Raw genomic sequence first — 13436 nt, forward strand, 5'->3', positions numbered from 1 at the left:
GTTTGTTTGTGCCCAGAGAGCTATTTACAGATTCTTTCAGAATTCGTTTCTTCATTTTCAGAAGACCGCTGTTTTCCAGAGTCGGGTGATTTCACTCATTGGTTTAAATTTCTCGAGTTGAGACCTCCCTCGCCTAAAGGGTTAACCGTTTCACGACAGACTTTCTGTTTACGGCATTGGTGACACGTATGAACTCGGGGCTTGCGCTGCCCCATTTTCGCTCCTTTTTCTTGAACTCTTATTGGCTTACTTTGTTGACAGATAGCAGGAAGTGCTTACTGATTGGAGATGTGATGATTCAATCAAGCCGCGAAGGCGTAGAGGACTGCAGCTACATATAATCCCATTCATTGCCACATATCCATGCAGAGTTGCCACAAAGTTTTTTTCTTTAATGCATCTAAATTAATTAATAAATTAAATATGTATGCATTAATGGTGTCGCTTATTGTGTACTCACAGTGTGTTTCACTGGCAAACGGAAAAACTGTATTGGGAGTTTTCAAAAGCGATGCTGCCAGGGAAAACAAAGGACAATACATAACAAGATTTTTGTTTCATGGTAAGAGTTCTGATCATACTAGCAATACCATTAAAAGTATATAGTAGCTGAGGCTATAGCTTGCTGACTGACCTGATAGCTAACGTCAGTTAACTGACAACATCTCGCTGGTTCTATGTAACCACGATATTTGGCTGATTTCTAGTCCTTCTGTTGTGGTTTGCTTATTGTCTTAGCGAATAGCTTCTCCTAGTTTAGCTTGCTATCAGGCTAAGATTAGCTTATCAGTCAAGGTGCCAAGTGCGTGGTAGCTACCGAAAAGAGTGTAGCTAGCTTGTGTTTTGTTGCCTACGTTATCGAACGTGCTGTGTGTACATTAGCATTTATTCAGAAACTAAAATATCGATCACTTAATGGTGAGAATCGTCACGAAAAGTATGCATTCATATAAATAGCTAAGGCAAATATTTCAGAAGACCGGTTCGGTTGGAAGAAATGTAACTTGGCTAGCGTCACTGCTGTCGTCTTCCATATCATCCATACGCGTTCAAAATAATGGAATTGTCGTTAGCTTGCGTTACTGTAACGTTGGCTAGGTGCTGTAGTTAACTTGAATTAATGTTCAACTTGTCCACTGGAATGCACCCACATGCATCCAGCCACGCTTAAGTCCGCAGATTTGTTTATTTCGGGGCACCAATGTCGAGCCAGCGTTGCACATTTGTTAAAGCGTTTAATACATTAATCTGGGTAGTCGTCAGACCTCGCTAGTGATAATTTTTTTTTTTTTAAACATCGTGTTTGCCTTGTACCCGATGCTCTTAAATGTTGAGAATTTTCATAAAATTGCTGATATATAGGTGACGTCTAAACCCTCAGTCCCTCCCTCTGCTGTGGAATGGATGCACTTCTGATCAGATCCCGCACATTTAAAAAAGATCTCTTGGCCTTGGCTTGATTATATACGCAGTCGCTTGCTGTTTCGCAGGAAGTTACACGTCTTGCCTGTAACAAGGGATGTTTTAAAGCTACTGGCTTTTTCAAAGGCACATACATAAGGCAATTAATTATTAGACAGTGAATATGTAAATGCATAGGGAGATGGTGTTTAGCCCTTTTTATTATTATTTAGATAGTGTGAAACTTGCAGCCATTTGAGTAGAATATTTTAATTTTTAATTACCATATTGTATTACTTTTGCCATATTCTACCTATTTAATTGGTTTACTGTTGTGGACAAGCAGTGAAAATTATACCTGATTCGGATGCGCGTCGCCTAATTGAATATCGAAGATTACTGTTTTCATGTTGCTTCATCATTCATCAGACTTACTGTAGGTCTTTGGTCCCCCCCTTCCCCCTAAACGCTAATAAAGTTGTTTGGTGTAATGCCTGGTACTGGCCTGGTTTTCAGGATTTATGAGAATCTGATGATCTTTGTCAACTCTTTTTTTTATGTCGTGACACTCGATATATTGGCATACTTTATAACCATAGTCGTCTTTGGTTGTCACATATCTTCTCTGCACAGATGTAAATGAATTACACTTTGTTCAATTTACATGCATTCCATATAATGCATGTAATATAATATAATATATTTTTCACCATCACATTGTGTTCAAATGCTGAATTTGAACACAAGGTGGTGGTACAGAGCTATCTGAGATTTTGGTTCAATTTCATGCATAATGTTGGCTGTGAAAGATGTCAAACTCCAGTAAAACTTGTTACATTGTAGCGGTATTGTTCCATGTAATTGAATCACATCAGAGTGAAATTATCAGAGTGTTGCTTATCTATATGAGTCTTTTACATGTATTGGTGGGCTAATATATGACTTCCTGTATCCAGGACAGAATGCCTTGATTGTTTACAAGCTGGATGATGTGCCCATGGCAAAGCAGAAAGAGGCCAAGCTGCTACTCTTCCAAGCGCCGAAGGGAGCGGACAACCTGAGCTGTCTGGAGAATCTCTCTGGAGCTCAGCTCTCCAGTAAGTCTAATGCCGGCTAGCACTAAACTGCAGGTCATTGTGTATCTCTCTGTCTGGCTATTTGTACCCGTCCTCCGTTCAAGGCTTGCCTTTGCCTGTTTGGTGTCGGTAAAGCACGGGAGGGGTAAGCATCTGTTTAGCTGAAGTTCAAACTCAGGTGAAAAATCTTTTTTTGAACTTTGTGCTTGTGTAAAGGACCCACATGGTGTAGACCAGGGCTTCCCAACCCTGTTCCTGGAGATCTACCGTCCTGTAGGCTTTCACTCTGGCCCTAACAAAACACACCTCATTCAACAGCTAGAAATCTCCTTGAGCTGCTAAATAGTAGAATCGTGTATGCCAAATTAGGGTCGAAATGGCTTTAATACAGGGCTTCTCAATCGTGTTCCTGGAGATCTACCATCATTTCATCTCCAGGAACAGGGTTGGGCAGCCCTGTATTAAAGTATTGTTTATATAATTAAAGTATCTTCCCTCCTACAACAAGTAGCAATGTTTTTGATGCACAGACCTTCTGCTGATCTTAAAGAAGAAGCTCTGCAGCCTAATGAAGATAGCAGGCGAAAAGCATATTGCACAGCACCGTGCTTCCTGTTTTACTTAAAAAATAAAAATAAAAAAAGAAATCGCCATTTGCTTTGCAATTCCCTCTAATGCGGTTCTTTTTTTAAAATCCGTTAACATAAAACGTTGAGCGAGATCATCCTTGGCCTTTTTAATCCCCATCTCCAATTATTGCAGAATTACATTTATCGTTACCCTTTGATTTTGCTGCGAGCGATCAAACAGCACGCGGGCGCAATGCGAGTGGCGTTAATTTCTGAACCGCTAATTACACTAGCGTACGATATGCGTACGGCGTTGTCCTCCTTTGTCTATAGAAGAATGGGCCCCTGTCTTTGTCAAGAGTCCTCGACGCCTGCCTCTGTGGACGCGGCATTGTTTAAAAAATGGAACAGCAAATTGAAAGGGCAGCATCGTGCAGGAGGGAGAGTGCTCAGTCTTTGATGTGCAGAAAATGAGAATGCGCCTTCAATAGCGTTTCAAAGGAGCGTTACAGATGAAGGTGATGCTTAATTCGTGAAACTATCTACTTTACTATGTTGATGGTGAAATGCATCCATTTCCCTAATGGCTCGGTGTGAATATCCTTTTAAGACGCATTTTGTCATACACCTTTCAGGGGCATGTAATGTGTTGGTTGGAATAGAAACCATTTTTTAAATTGCAAGTGACTGCAGTTTTACTTCACTCATTATACAAAAGAGCCAAATATATTACATATAAACATAAAGCAAATTAATTGTTCTGAGGCAGAGTTGTGTTTGGCTACTTAAGCAATAGGCTACTTCACCATACATTTGAAATGTAATGCTTTTATTCCTTTTTCCCACATTGAAAAGGTCTTTATTTCATTTAGTAACCAGAACTACATACCGATTTCATTGAAATACTTTTGTGCTTCTGTAACTAAATTGTAGGGTATCTCTCCCAGAATGCTTTGCTCTGAAACATTCTATTTTCTGTAGTTGTGTATGGACCCTGGAAGACCTTTTGGGCTTGGTTCATGGGGAGTGAAGGTTCAGCTTTGTTTTATGTGCTGTAGTTCTTCTGTGGTATCATTCTGCATTCGAGCATTGGGTTGCTTTTGCTCAGTTGAAAAAAAACTGGTTTCATGTGAGTGTAGGACAAAGAAACCCATGAAAAGGTATTACAACATTCATTTAGCCATGTATTTAGATATGTATTTAAGCAATGACTGGTAGCTATTATTAGTGTCAAATATTCAGTCTGGGCAGTCTGGTTGCAAGTCTGAGTGTGTAGCTACTAGCTGCCTTTATAACTGCCATTATAACCAATAATTGAACCTAGAGATTTGTGGCTTGAACTCACAGCTAAATGATAGCATTCCCACTGAAGTGAGGTGAAACAACTGAGGTGAAAACTCCCCAGTGGGCAGAAGAATACTCAAACAGGGGTGAGAAAAACTCCCCAAATGGAACCCGGCTCCAGCGGGGGAGCCCATCCTCCACTGACCGGCCAATTGGCAGGTGTTTTTTTTATTAAAACTGAGTTTGTCTGTAATGAGAAGCTTCGAGTAGTTCTGAAAAGACAAGCCTTCTGAGGTGCATTCTGAGAAGGTTAAACTCCATTTCCCAGTTACCCTGAGCACAGAGGAGCACAACCAGACCATCCCCAGTCAGCCCTTTCCTCTGATGTGGCATGTGATGTATGCCGACCGCTACACCTGCCAGGAGGGCAGCATTGACGAGACTGAGAAAGACGTCCGCTTTGAGATCAACCTGTTCAACCCTGATGCCGCCGGCAACCCGCTAGACCACTTTAGTGCCGAGGAGGCAGGTGAGATGACCTCTGCATCTACAGCCTTTTGAGTGCCTCTGTGCACAAAGCAATGACGGGGACATGCTTATGTCTTACGCCACTGGCCTGGATTCAACATTTGTCCTTAACTTTGCAAATAAATGGAAGTGTTTATTTTCCTGTTCACAAACAGTTTGGTGAGTTCTTTTTCGTAATAGTGTTTATTAGCAAAAAGCCAAATACCTGGATTTATTTTATTTTTAAGGACACACATTTCCATGTCACCATTCTGTCATTTGGTACTCAAATGCTCAACATTATTGAACCAAGTGTCATCACCAAAGCTCCTTCAGTTCAGTGATTTAAAGTGAGAAGTTCATCGTAGCCGCAGTTGCTAGTTTAGCATTACTACCTTATGTTACAGCTTTGTATAAAAGGTACTATATACGCATTATTATTATTATTATTATCTCTCTTTATACTGTCTGAGATTGTACGATGTGTGGCAGATAATATCATAAAATAGAAAGCCAGCGCTACACTGCAGTCGCTGCAGGATATGACACGCAGGCTGTTCCCATCCTCCCGCCTCCCTCACAGGCCTGCACAGTTTCTACTTTCTGCTGATCCTGGCGTACTTCGTGGCGGCCTGCATCTACATGCGGCCGCTGTGGCAGGCGCTGCACAAGGGCGGGCCCATGCACACCGTGCTCAAGGTGCTGTCCAGCGCGCTCCTGCTGCAGTCTGTCTCCGCCCTCTTCAACTACATCCACCTGGCCAGGTCAGGAGCTTCCCCCCCACAGCCGCCGGGCTGTCAGTCAACCCTTTCATCGCCAGGACACAAGCATTGAGCATTATTGTATGTAATATTTGTGGCTGTTCTGCGTTCAAGTTAGAGCAGCACCTTCTCGCTGCGAGATGGTGTGCTCTCAGCGTGGTTTTTTAAAATGAAGAAGTGCATTGCGCTTTTAAATCAGCCTTCATGTTCAAAACAGTGGTGCTTATAGGAAATCAGTCCTGTTGCAAATGAGGAAAAAATCAGGAAGTCGCACTTTCAGGTTCCTCCTTCCTGTGTTTATTTAACCGACACTTCCGTGGAAGATTCCCTCAAAAGATGCCTGACGAAGGCACCTTCTGCCAAAACGTTGGTTAAATAAACGAAGCAAGGAAGGACGTGAGTGTGTGACTTTGTGATTCCTTCATTATTTATGCTACGATAGTCTGCACCTCTTGAAATTTTGGGTGTGTGCCATTTTTGTGTACATTCTGTTACAATGAGGCTGAACACTGAAACGTTTCAGCATATAGTGCCATCACCAGCAATAAAGACTTAACTCAGGAGTTAATTGGAGGCACTAGCACACATGCACTGAGTCTGCTAACAAGGTCTTAACTTATGGCAAGAAGCCCAAAAACGACTATGCAGAGAAAGGTGGCGTGACTTCTTATTTTGCCATTTAAAACTTTTTAAAAACTTGTCACTACATTCCTAAAAGGTCTACGCTTAATGTTTGTCAGTTAAGACAAGGCTTATGATCTGTGTTTAGGTAACATTAAAGGGTTTCAGTGATTTCAGTTACTTTTGGAAATTGTTCCCGTGAAAAGAAATTGTCCCAGATGTCAGCTTGCATAGTCCTCTGTTTAAGTATAATTGCCGTGGACTTATCCTCCAATTTGAAGAGGCATTATGTTTATTTTCGGGTTCCTAAGGCAATTTCCGAATGGATGTAATCAAAAAGAAAAGTTACCCTCGCTTCAGTGTGTTGTAAGCAGAGGCTTTCGTACTGAAACTTTTAGTGACACAGTAAAAAAAAAAAAAAAAAAAAAAAAAAAAAAAAAAGGAAGATTTCACCGCTATTTGCTGGTATGCTTGCGGCCTTGTCTTTATGTGTCAGTTTAACGCCGGATATCCGCGTGCTTGTTTTCCTCAGATACTCCAGGGATGGGATCGGGGCTCCCTTGATGGGCAGCTTGGCAGAGTGTAAGTCGCAGCGTTTCATCCCTCGGAACCATTTTTCACGTCTGACGAACGGGGTGCCGCCGGGCCTCCCGCTGAGCGTTTGGCAGGCCATTAAAGGGGAAAACGCGTTTTACTCCTCGCTCAAAATAACGGCACGCCGCTCCCGCTGTCGTGTCCTCGCGAGGGGGTGGGGTGGGGGGGGGGGGGGGTGTGGGGCGGGTGGGGGAGCGTGGGGAGCGGTGCTCTGAGAGTGAGGCTGACGCCTGTTTGTCGTGCCCACCCCGCGCAGTCTGTGACATGGTGTCCCAGATCCAGATGCTCTACATGCTGATGAGCCTGTGCATGGGCTGGACCCTCAGCCGCAGCCGCAAGTCCCAGCCCAAGCCCCTGCAGTGGGACACGTCGCCCGCCTCCACCGCCCTCGCCCTGGGAGCCGTGGCCACCCAGGTCAGACCGCCGGAGCCGCCGCTGCGCTTCTGCCAGGGAGTCATTACCGCCAGTAATGACCCTGCTACACGCTGCCCTTACTCTTCTGTTAGCGGGTCTTTCCCTTTACCACCAATGAGTTCAACAGCCCTGCTGCTCAGTCCTTATTCCTCTGTTAGCAGGTCTTTCCCTTTACCGCCAATGAGTACAACAGCCCTGCTACGCGCCACCCTTACTCTTCTGTTAGCGGGTCTTTCCCTTTACCGCCAATGAGTACAACACATTTCCCTACATCAGCATGCTGATATCAATATCTAATGGTTTTTTTTTTCCATTAATCTGCAATAATTTCTGCAAAAACCCCTTCCTGTCAATATTGAGATCACTTTCAGGTCTCAATATTGAGCTGAAAGTGGTCCACACTTGCATGTGGTTCTGTCTGCAGGGGGCGCTGTTGGTCTGGGAGCAGTTCGAGGACACCGAGCACCACAGCTACCACGCGCATCACGGCACGGCGAGCCTCCTGCTCATCGCCCTGCGCATCGCCCTGGCCCTGGTCCTCGCCTCCGTCCTCTATCAGATAATCACAGCCGAGAGGAGCACCCTCAAGAGGGACTTTTTTATGAACTTCGCCAAGGTACCCCGATCTTACGCCTTCACTCGGGAGCGAGGAGCCGACGGCTAACGCCCCCGCCCTCGGGAGTAATGGGTTTACGAGTTAAACTTTCTCCTGCGGTTGGGAGTAAGGGTCAGCGAATTCAATTTTCCCGTCCACTTAAAAGTAAAAGGTCAACAAATGTGCAAATTGCTATGCCTTGACCGTAGCAGCTAGACTTTTGGACCTCAGCTACGTTGCTACATGCAAATGCGTAAGGCAATTTTTCTTCCATAAAAACATAAGAAACCCACCTATATGGATTGAGGACCAATCTCACGCTCACACACCCAGCTCTGAAAATCTCATGCATTTCAGTGAAATAGGTGATATGATTTAAATCAGAAATTTGTATATTTTTCCACCCCCTCCACCACTCCCCTTCAACAATGTCAGCATCAAAATCCCCCCAAACAATTAGTCATATTTCATACATGTGGATTTAGGAAATTTGAGATTACAAAATAAATTTAAAAATACAGTTTTTAATGCAAACAAACACCCCTTTGGCTAAGATTTCTCTTCTCTGCAATGTTGGCACCTCTGGGTTCACAAAATCTTCTCCTCACTTAGAATTAATATCTCTATAATGAAAGCCTTCCACTTTAAATTAAGAGTTAGAAGTCTGTAACTATGCGAATAACATAATTTGTTGCCAAATGAGAACATATCCATCGTTGCTAATAGTTTGGATTAGTTTTGTGAATCAGATTGATTGAGTCCGTGATCATTATAGTATATATGTGTAAATAGTTCACATAAAATTTTTAAAAACCACAATTTTTATTTTATTTTTTGAAATCAGTAAACCAACCAACCCCCTGGAACAGGAAATTTAGACAGTCTCAGTTCATGAAGGGCACTCGTTTGGTTTTGTTGGCAAAACAATCACAAGTAGGTCTTACGAACATAAGTAGGTCTAGCTACTTGCTTCCTCTCATGCGGGAATCAAAGCAAAATGACCTTATTTTGGCTACAGATAGTAAACTGCTAAAAATGTTTTAGCTTGAGCACAATCAGTATTTTGGATAGCAGAGCGCTAACAGTGATTTTGGGTTTTTCAGGGCTGCTTCCTGTGGTTCCTGTGCCATCCTGTGCTAGTGCTCCTCTCTGTGGTTTTCAGCGTGCATCAGAGAGAGAAGGTAAGATTCGACGCGTCATTTATGAGCAGGCGCACGATACCTATTAAAGCTGCTACTGGTAGTATCCCTCATGTCATTGTATGTATTGACCTTCATTAACCTTTGTGTTGTCACCTGCTTTAGTGCTGTAGTGAAGTTGTATGTACAGTCTCTGTGGTCTGGGAGTGTTCTTAGCCCCGTCTGTGCCACTGTTGGTCGTTGCATTGCTAAACAAATGTAACGCAAAAAGCAGCAGGCCATCCGTAACCGTGCTTTGTGTTCACCATCAGATCATCACCATCGGGGCCATCCTTTGCCAGTCCATATCCGTGGTCATTCTCTATAGACTCTTCCTGTCCCGGAGTTTGTACTGGGAGGTCTCCTCCCTGTCCTCCGTCACGCTGCCGCTGACGATGTCCAGGGGGCACAGGAACCGTTATTAACGTGCAGCCGCCTGGTAGAGGGGGAGCGGATTAACTGCGGCACCCGCCCTTGGGACAAAGTGACTAGGATGTGGCCTAAAGGTGGGGGTGGTCTCCAGGCTTCCAGGTGAGAAAGGTGCTTCCCTGGGTCAGAGGCCCAATGCGGATGTGAAACGTAATGCTCGCAGTGCTGAGATGAATTGGGTCTGGTTGGGCCTACAGGAGGCTTAACCTAAGCATTGCATTCTCAGGGCTGGTACCATAGAGTTGTGAGGACTGCTATGTAAACAACACAGAAAAAGCACAGGAGGATGTGTATGACATTCAACACGCTGAATTATTAAAATATGATATGAAGAAGAAAATATTAGCTATTCTTATTTCACAAGGGGGGCAAATTGTCATACAGGTCATTGTAAAACTGTATGAATGAATTATAACTCAGTGCTGCTGATGACTTATGATCACTGTGGTAATATATATTAGGACCAGTGGTTCCCAGACTGTGAGCTAGATATTCACAACAGTCAGTCTAGTGCACATACTGTTCTGTGCCGGATATTTAGAATAAAATAGGTTCTGTGTCTGATTTTACTGTGTATTAGTCTAAAGTGTAATGTTGAGTCAGAGAAAATGTATGCTTTCATGTGGCCTGAAAAGATGAGATTCTCTTATTTAAACTTGTCTCTCCTTATGATTCTCAAGCATGCTGGGCATGCCTAGATGACATAACTGTAAAGCTGTTGCCAATGAGTAGATGGGGAAAATAATTCTGAGATATTGTACTCCGACCATTTTCCGGCAAATACTGTAAAAGAAAACGAACCAAACTGAATTTTGAGTTTTTGAAAGATAACATTTTGGAAGAAGGATCATGGAAAACATATTGTCCTAAAATATTTTTTATCCGTACACATTTTTCAGGCATTGGTCAAAGGTCCAGTAAAATTAGTAATTTATTGATATCTTCCTCATAGACTGTTTACAGTATGTTGGCTTGTCATTGTTTAAATAAATTTTATATTTGTGGGGGGTTTTCCCAATAGTAACAGAGGTAATAGAGTATATTGGCAGAGGTGGCAGTGCACACCTTTATGTGCATTATTATCGTGTGTGGGTTTTTCAACTTATTGCTAGTAATATCACGGTGTTTGAGTAGCTGGCCACCCATTTATTCCACAAACTGTGAAGACTGGGACTGTGCATTATTAACACCACTAGAGAGAATATGTGGCTTCACAGATAAATAAAATAAAGTAAAAAGAAAATAGCTATAATGCTCCTGTATGACAGCGTTCTTATGTGGTCCATATTGATACTGCATAACTGCTGCTTTCTACAAATAAATAAATAAATTATGGATTTACTGAATTAAGTTGTTTTTCACCTAACATGAGTTATATTAAAAATGGTTATTGAAATGTTGGGTAAAACAAAATGTAAGTTGGTAACATATTTTGTAAATTTTTTTATGAGGCAAGATGGCTTTTTGTGAATGATTTGTTTGCTTTGTTTTCTTTTATAAAATACTGGTTAAACTCGACATTACTTGAACACTAATACTGAGTCACTTTGCGTTATATATGTACATGGTGTTATGTCGCATAGCTCATCATTACATTTTAAGAAGTGCCTGTGAGAATATACATAATACATAGACAATCACTTTGACTTTGAAAGGTGCTGTTGCCATATTTTTTACAACCAAATATAAGCATTTATGCTGTTTAAGGAAATGTATTTTATTTAATAATCTAACCGATACAATTTTTTGTTAAAAGTAGTGCATGTTTTGTATAGGTTTAATTAATTTAGTTTTAAGTTATGCTATAGGTAAATTAGTCATTTCTGTTCATTTGCTTCATCTGTCAAAGTATTAAATTAATTGCAGTAAATTCCATGTCTCTTCACTTGCTTTTGCTTAAGATGTTGGTTAAATATTGGGATGGAATGTTTGATGATTTGCACAGGAAATGCAGTGCACGTTATGGCACGTAGAGGGCAGTGTTGTTTGTCAGGTTGCTCCAGTTCTACCACATCAGTACACAGCCATTAGCTCCGGTGCTGGTGCATGACTGACAAGCCCACCTAGGATGCCTATAAGATGTTTTCTAAAATCAAGCATAAAATGGCAAAGGCTTGGGCCAATGATTTGTACTCAAAGCGCAACCATGTAAATTATGTTTAAATGAACAAAGTAAACATATGCATCTGTGTCGAATTCTGCCAGATGTAAGAAACATTCAAATTAAAACAAAATGATAAATCAAAAAATGGGAGAATGAAAAAATATGTTGTGCAGATCAAAACTGATTCCAAGCTGTTAAAAATGTTACTCAGAAAACAAGATTAAAGCTCAATGTTTTTTTTCCTCCTCTTGTTCTTATTCCTAAATCTTTACCAAATGTTTAAAGGTAAAAATTAATTTATCATTTTTTCTCAATTAGAGTGCATGGAAAATTATTTGGTATGGGAAGTTGTCATTATGTATCCGGATTTGAACAGATGTTATTCATGCTTGCCAACAATGAATGTGGCTATCTATGCAGTTACATTTGCACTCTTTGAGAATTGGGATTGCATGGTGTTACAGTCTACTTTCATTCTTAGTAAACATGCCATTTATAAACAAAATACTTCCACTTTAAACTGATGGAATTGTTGACTATGTTAAAATATCTTGCAGTGATGTTACATACAGTATTCTGTATGAAACGGGATTCATCTGTTTTGTCCAAACAGAATACCTGTACAGGAAGTGTAACTGCGTTTGATGCATGTGAACCCAAAACATTTAAAATATTGCTTTAGAAATTAAAATGAAATAAAAATGCCATATGATTCAGTTTCTGGTCATTTGTATTTATGTTGTGCTACTGGCCTACTATCAACAATGCACTATTTCAGATTAAGTAGATGTATGCATGTGCGTCTTCTGTCTGAATAGTGTTATTCGACTCCAGCTAGCTATTTAATTATGTCCTTGTGTGAAAAATGTGACTATGTGTAAATGTGGATAAACTATTCTTACTACAAAATCAAATTGACGTGCTGGCTTGGTTACCTAAAAGAGAGCACTTATCAGTTACTGAAGGTAATGTAACAGAGACACACGGACACAGCTTTTATTCACCCTGTCATTATGAACCTGCGGCTAAAATGGGCAGTAAGTGTAGTATTACAGCTTTTGGAATTGGCAGAGAAATAGTTTTGATCCATTGATGAATTTAATACTATCAACTTTGCCTTCTTGCCTTCTCACATGTATAGATTTTGGAAGGGTTACTGTATCCTGTCATCCATCATGCGGCAAGTGTAAATGACCTGCTATTGCTACATAATAAAAGTTGTAATATGGTACCTGGTAATGGTAGCTAAATGGAGATTTCAATATTTCAATATGATAAGGACACTCTTTCTCAGAGTGTCCTTATCATGCTTTTAAAATGTCAGTCTCAATTGCTATGTAAAAACTTACATGGAGTAAATTAACTTCAGACTGACTTTCTAATTAATAATCTGCCCATTGCATCCTTACAAATGGTAATTACAAGTGAATGTAAGACCTTGGGAAATTGGGCATCATTCACAAAATGTGTACAATCACATTTGATCGTAAACTGTCTGTAAAAACGTTTCCAAGAACATTTCGGCATTCCGCATTTTTTTCTTATCTGCCTTTGTTCATGGCTGTTTCCTTATGCTAATCACATGTATAGGATTGCACATAAAATTTACTAACAGTCTGCACTCATCATCTCATACACCTGGGATATGCACAAAAAGGTCTGCACATGTGTCATGAATCCCATGTTGGTTTTTTGTAGGAACATTTTTAAGAACAATTTAAGAAAAGTTTTCTGAATGAGGCCCATTGTATTTTGCACATTGATGATCTGTGCTTACTAGCATTCTCAAGTGAGCATTTATCTGCTCTTTGTCTTTATGACATCAGGGATGCGGGTGAAAATGAAATGAAATTTTGAAAAAATGATCTAGATCCAATATTGTGGTGCTTGCATCTGAAACTGA

At 41.1% G+C, this 13436-nt stretch overlaps 1 protein-coding gene across 1 annotated transcript; it reads left to right on the forward strand.

Moving 5' to 3' along the window:
* The first annotated feature begins 321 nt into the window (after positions 1–321).
* On the forward strand, positions 322–12249 carry gpr180 (G protein-coupled receptor 180). Its single transcript, XM_035407653.1, has 9 exons — positions 322–562; positions 2358–2498; positions 4659–4859; positions 5421–5601; positions 6752–6801; positions 7070–7227; positions 7652–7843; positions 8926–9003; positions 9273–12249. Exons 1-9 carry the CDS (start codon positions 364–366, stop codon positions 9423–9425), a joined length of 1353 nt encoding a protein of 450 aa, XP_035263544.1. The 5' UTR covers positions 322–363; the 3' UTR covers positions 9426–12249.
* Positions 12250–13436: the final 1187 nt, after the last annotated feature.

The sequence above is a fragment of the Anguilla anguilla genome, chromosome 3, assembly GCF_013347855.1.
Source record: "Anguilla anguilla isolate fAngAng1 chromosome 3, fAngAng1.pri, whole genome shotgun sequence".
Taxonomy (NCBI): domain Eukaryota; kingdom Metazoa; phylum Chordata; class Actinopteri; order Anguilliformes; family Anguillidae; genus Anguilla; species Anguilla anguilla.